Source organism: Corvus hawaiiensis, chromosome 1, assembly GCF_020740725.1.
Source record: "Corvus hawaiiensis isolate bCorHaw1 chromosome 1, bCorHaw1.pri.cur, whole genome shotgun sequence".
Classification (NCBI taxonomy): Eukaryota; Metazoa; Chordata; class Aves; order Passeriformes; family Corvidae; genus Corvus; species Corvus hawaiiensis.
Genome location: NC_063213.1, coordinates 22,905,260 through 22,910,785, shown reverse-complemented (window position 1 = coordinate 22,910,785; position 5,526 = coordinate 22,905,260). Strand labels below are relative to the sequence as shown.

General features: G+C 39.6%; 1 protein-coding gene across 2 annotated transcripts; it reads right to left on the bottom strand.

The window, feature by feature from the left end:
• Positions 1 to 1,671: 1,671 nt before the first annotated feature.
• Positions 1,672 to 5,191, bottom strand: NEUROD6 (neuronal differentiation 6). Of its 2 annotated transcripts, XM_048296462.1 has the most exons (3): positions 4,991 to 5,191; positions 4,373 to 4,634; positions 1,672 to 3,574 (listed from the first exon to the last, which is right to left on the bottom strand). In XM_048296462.1, the coding sequence occupies exon 3, from the start codon at positions 3,551 to 3,553 to the stop codon at positions 2,540 to 2,542; it is 1,014 nt and encodes a 337-aa protein (XP_048152419.1). In that variant the 5' UTR covers positions 3,554 to 3,574; positions 4,373 to 4,634; positions 4,991 to 5,191; the 3' UTR covers positions 1,672 to 2,539. The 2 variants fall into 2 exon arrangements, with proteins under 2 accessions (XP_048152419.1, XP_048152426.1); XM_048296469.1 differs by lacking the exon at positions 4,373 to 4,634.
• Between the last annotated feature and the right edge of the window lie 335 nt (positions 5,192 to 5,526).

Here is a 5,526-nt window from a genome sequence, read left to right as displayed (position 1 = left end):
TCCTCACACCATTCTCAATTTATGCAAAGACCCTCCCACAGTGCAGCAAGGTGAACGTTCAGCCTCCTAGAAGAGGCTTCTCTTAGTAAAATTGGTTAGATAAGTTTGCTGCCCCTGCTCAGTGGGGGGGGGTTATTTGCCCCCCCCCGCAAATGATCCCCTGTTTCTGGGCCCTCTTGCCTACAGCTCCTTTTTATATATTATTATTTCTCAGTGTGCATGAATCTGTGCCCAAGACTGCGTGCTTTTGCCTCATTGACTGGTTTCTTCCCCCTTCTCTCTCCCATCACCTTTCCATGCCTTGCTGAATATCAGCTAATTCTGAGTAACAGCAAACACAATCTACTTTAGAGTCTTCTTTTTTCTCAAATCCCTCCTATATTCAGTGCAGAACACCTGGGGATGCTTTTGAGTTGACAGTCATCATCATCACCTTTCATCCAAGGCAGAAAACGGCTGACTGTACCTTCCATGGTTCCTGACCCTGAGGAAACAGGGGATGATCCTGAGCCAAACCCCAGAAATCTGGCCCAAGACTCTGCTCCAAAAGACTTAATTTTGGTCTCATATTTATGCCTAGAGAGGATATTGGTTGAACATAATCCCATGGCAGTTCCTCTACCTCTGCAAACCTGAAAGCACTTAGACCCTGATACAAACTTGGGAACATGTTCCCCTTCTCTGCTGGGGGAGGCCTGGTCTTACTTAGAAGAGATGAATGTCAGGCTGTGGTTGTCCTGAGGGAGCTACAATGCTTGACAGGGCAGACTGTTTACAACAAGCCTTGCTTGTGACATTAGTCAAATTATCAGAAGAAATTGGCCCATCCCGTCTTTGTCCAGCTGTGTACTCAAGTGAAGCTCTGAGACTGATGTGTCATTAACAAACTGTGGCCCAGACTGTGATTCAGCCAGGGGCTTCCAACTTGCATGTAGAATTTGCACGTTTTATACAGCTTTTAAAAAAGTATTCCCTCCTCATTCAGAGAAGAGTACTTTTGCTTGTCAGATAGCTGCTATTTATCCATCATAATAAAGAGGTTTTGCTCATTCAGAGGTTTAAAGACTGTTGGCTTTTAGATCAACGGTTCATTCATTTTATCACTCATGAGCTTATAGATAAATAGCTCTAGCTGGTTAGAAAACAACTGAGGCTCAGCTAAGCTCAAGTCTTTTAAGGTGTGCAGGACTGTGCAGACCTCTGACTCTGCAGCTGCTGAACTAGTGTGGGTTGCAGATGCATCTGTAGTTTACTGGTGCTGTTTTTTAGTCAACACTAAGTTTAGCAATGTCCAGGAAATCCTTTTCTCTGAAGTTCCTATTGTTCTCATGCTCCTACCACTCCCCCATGAGCCAGAGCTAGAAGAGCAGCTAGTGTCCTATGTGTCAGCTCAGGACTCTTTCCTATATGAAATTTGGCATTTCATTGAGATATAAAGTTACCTTCTCCCCATAACCTGTGTTTCATTTAGCACACAGCTATTTTTGTGGTATTTTGAATCTACTGCATTGCTGATACATCCTTCTGAAAATAGCATGAGGTTCACCCTGGTAATTCTCGATTTCCAACCCCAGACTTAAGCATTATGGGTTTCCTGGGAAGAAAGGTGTGTAGGCAAGACCAAAGGCAGCTGTATACTGTGAAATAATAAGTATCAGACAAAATACAGTATCACATCTAATAGATGTATTTTAAAAGTGGAGACATCTATCTTTAATTGCATTTTAAGTACGTAGTGAGAAACCACAGTCATACATTTTTTTAACAAACCTTTACATCTGAAGTCATAATAATACAAATAAAAAGTGCTGATTATATATGGTCAAAATAACTCAGGCAAATTTTCGACAACATCTTCTAAATATGATCATGTGGCCTCTGTCAGCAACACTCTAAAGTCAGGCTGAATGATGTCAATGACAATCACTGTTTTTCCTTAGCTTACCAAAAACCAACAAACCAAAACCAATTTTTTTTTGTTCATTTGCCTTTTTTAATTTGCATAGCTTTCAGTATTGCTGCCCCCTCACCTCTGAATATTGCAAGCCCATCTCTATTCTGTATAATTACTTTAAAGTTCTTAAAATTTTTAATCCAGTTCTCCTTGAATACATAATATATATTTTCTACCAATTATAAATACATAATTTTTATTAATCTGATTTCAATAACATGCATTTGTATAATTATTATACAATCAAAATAGACATTGACTTTACACAGTGTGTATGCTTTTATTTCAGTAATATTGTTCAGACACACTGCTCAACAAATCAAACAAATAGAGAAATAAAAAGTTAAAAAGGAGGGAGAAAACCTCTGGGAGGAAACATTCTCACAGTGATTACAGACCAAAAAAAAATACTTATCAGAAAAAGGGTTTATTAATACACAGAAAATCCTCACAATAGCTGAAACACAGTTTAGGAACTAGTAAACATTTTAAATAAAATTGTGCCAATTATGCAGTGCCCAAGCATCTGCTTGCTCTTAATTAGATGGGGAGGTGAATGACCACTGTTTATTTTCATTTTCCTCATTAATTATGAAAAACTGCATTCAATTCATCTTGCATGGTGAGAGACTGGCTGCGCAGATGTAAGTCATAAGGGAAGTGGCTCTCTGTAGGCAACCTGAACATCGAGCTCTGCCCAAGGGGACCCCTGGGTGGCACTGCACAGTAATGCATGCCATAATTGTAATTTTTGCCATAGTCCAAGCTTTCCTCTTGCTTCAGGGAAAATATCCCATTATAGTTAATTGGGGGAGGACTTAAGGGACCTTCAAACTGTGGGCTGGCGCACTCAGGGGAAGTGCTTTCATAGAAGGACTCGTAAGCGCTGCAGTAATTGTATGGTTTCATGGACTTAGAGTTGTCAAGCGTCCCATGCCCTGGGGGGGTGCCAAGCTCCGGGCTGTGGTAGGGAGGATAGAAGGTGGAGTAGGGTGTGCGGGTATGATGGGCACCTTCACCTGCCTGGCCCATTAGGAAGCTTCTGGCATTCAGCTGCAGGCATCCCGCCACCAAGTTTGTAGTTGGCTGGGACAGACCCTTGCACAAGTTTTGGACAAAGGTGAGCAGGTCAGGTCTCTTGCCAATTCGCAGTATTTCAGAAAGAGCCCAAATATAGTTCTTGGCTAGTCTTAAAGTTTCTATTTTGGACAGTTTTTGTGTTTTAGAATAACAAGGGACCACTTTCCTTAAATTGTCCAGAGCGTCGTTAAGGCCGTGCATACGGTTCCTCTCTCTAGCATTGGCTTCTTGACGCCTGAATTTAATCCTTTCCATCCTTATCTTGCTCGTCTTTTTTTTCCTAAGACCCCTTCGCCTCGGCAAGCCATTCTCATCCTCCTCTTCTCTCTCTTCCTCCTCCTCTTCTTTTTCTGTGTCTTCTCCAGGAGATCTTTTAATATTCTTTCCTCGGAGGATGATCTGCTTTGAAAAGCTTTCTGGGTTCTTCATTTGCTTTTGGTCATCACTTTCTCTGGGAAACTTTCTACACATCTGGGATTCTGGCATTACAACAGACTCATCAAATGGTAGTGTTAACATGGTTCTATAATCTTAAGTTACCTGAAAGAATGCCAGCACAATGTTTAAATATTTCCATTTTCAAAGTTTCCCGACTCACACAGACAGCCTCATGCACCTTACTTGTGTCTGTGCGTAAGCTCTCTGTATATGAGTGTATGTGTGTGTGTGTGTGTGTGTGTACAAATGATCAATCTATATTTTTTGAATAAAATGGCAGTTGCAAATGCCCACTTTTTAAAAGATAATGGCTGTTGAGAATTCCAAAATCACTTGAAACATATGACCCTGAAACTAAAAAGCCACATTTCTCACAGATAAATGTAGAGTAAATCGATATTTTAAATGTACAATTAGCTCCCTGCTCATTTATTTTATTTTTAAACAAATCCTACAAACTCTCACCATCATGGAATTCAAAGAAATGCAAAACGTGATAAAGCAATACAGAAATTTCATTAATCCAAATTCCCCTGGGTGAAAAAATGAGGAGACCGAGTGCAGTTTTAAAATTGAAAAAGTGCCATATCGCTATTACCTCATGGTAAATATTTTTGACTTTTTGACTTATACTTCAAAATTGTGGGTTTTTTCCCCTCCACATTTCTTCCTTTATGTATCAAGATATTAAACTTTAGTAAGTTACAGTGGCTGAGAAGAAAAAAAAAATGGAATATACCCCCCCCAAATCACTCAGCTAGTAATATAATTCAAAACAAAACATTTTTCCTAATTATTTGTATTAAAATCACATAATACTTATTTCATTTTAAGACAAAAATCAGGACTATTTAACCCTAAGTGTATTCAGATTAGAGTTAGGAAATAAAATCTCCCTACCTTTTTTTTCCCTTTTTCAGGCAAAAATTCTAATTGATATTATCTCTTTAGTTAGAATCAATTTATTTGCTTTTTTCTTGTTCTTTTCTCCTTTTTTTTTTCTTTCCCATCAATGGGGGGGAGGGGGGGAGGTGAAAAATTCCCTGCACGCTATAGCAGTGTTTATGTTCTGCGAGGCTCAGATGTCTTCCTCCAGCTCTTAGCTGACAGGAGCGGTCTGTAGATTCTGACTGTAATCCTGCACGTGTGCTCAGAATCCAGCCTGGAATGGAAAAATAATTTCCTTTTCCCAATCACTTTGCTTTTGTTTGCAGTTTGGGAGCAGCAAAAGCTTGTATCCCATGGACTTCAAAGAGACAAGCAAAGCAAATGCAGGGACTTTTAAACAGAACAAAATTAAACAAAAACCCCAGTCAAAGACTAACTCTATCAGTATTGTCTACACACTTGCAGTATTACATAAAAGCAATGAAAGTTTGTAATTGCATCAGAAGAATAAAATGTTAGGAGTTATTAGACAGTAAATAGCATACATAAAATACAAGACAATGTTACTGTATCTTTAAACACTTGCATGCACACCCAACACCAACTGAAATATATCTTTATTTGTATTACCTTAGCTTTTTATTTCATTCAACAATCAGTTTTTCATTTTTTGCCTTCCAAATCTTTTCAGTCTGAATGCCGCATCGTCTCCTGGAGTCTAGATCTGTGTATATCTGCTCTATCTCATTGATCTCTAAAAAGTGACATTGATGCCAACTGCCAGAGCTGGTACCCATGCCATCTGCTAGTGACGTCATGGGGCAGAGAAAACCACGTGAGCCTTTCTCCTGGGACCTTCATTCTGCACTGATCATCTGGCATCCCTCTAAGTGGGTACCAGCATTCATGTATCAACACAGAAGGTTAGACTGATAGAAAAAAAAAAGGAAAGAAAAAAATTCTGCACCAGCATTTCACATACAGTAGGTGCATTTCCACTGTAGTTGCTTCTTTTTAGCAGTCTAGCTGCATGGATAGACATGCCAGCATTTGGTGCTATCCCTGCCTACAGGTACAGATGCCCTGTGGTTGTTAATATGGTATTGTTTATATGAGAAATGCTGTCTTGTATTGATCCAAGTCCTTCCAGTGCACCTGGTACCCAG

What these genes read in the sequence shown, in the direction of transcription:
- NEUROD6 (XM_048296462.1), bottom strand. Translation starts at nt 3,553, where the DNA reads ATGTTAACACTACCATTTGATGAGTCTGTTGTAATGCCAGAATCCCAG.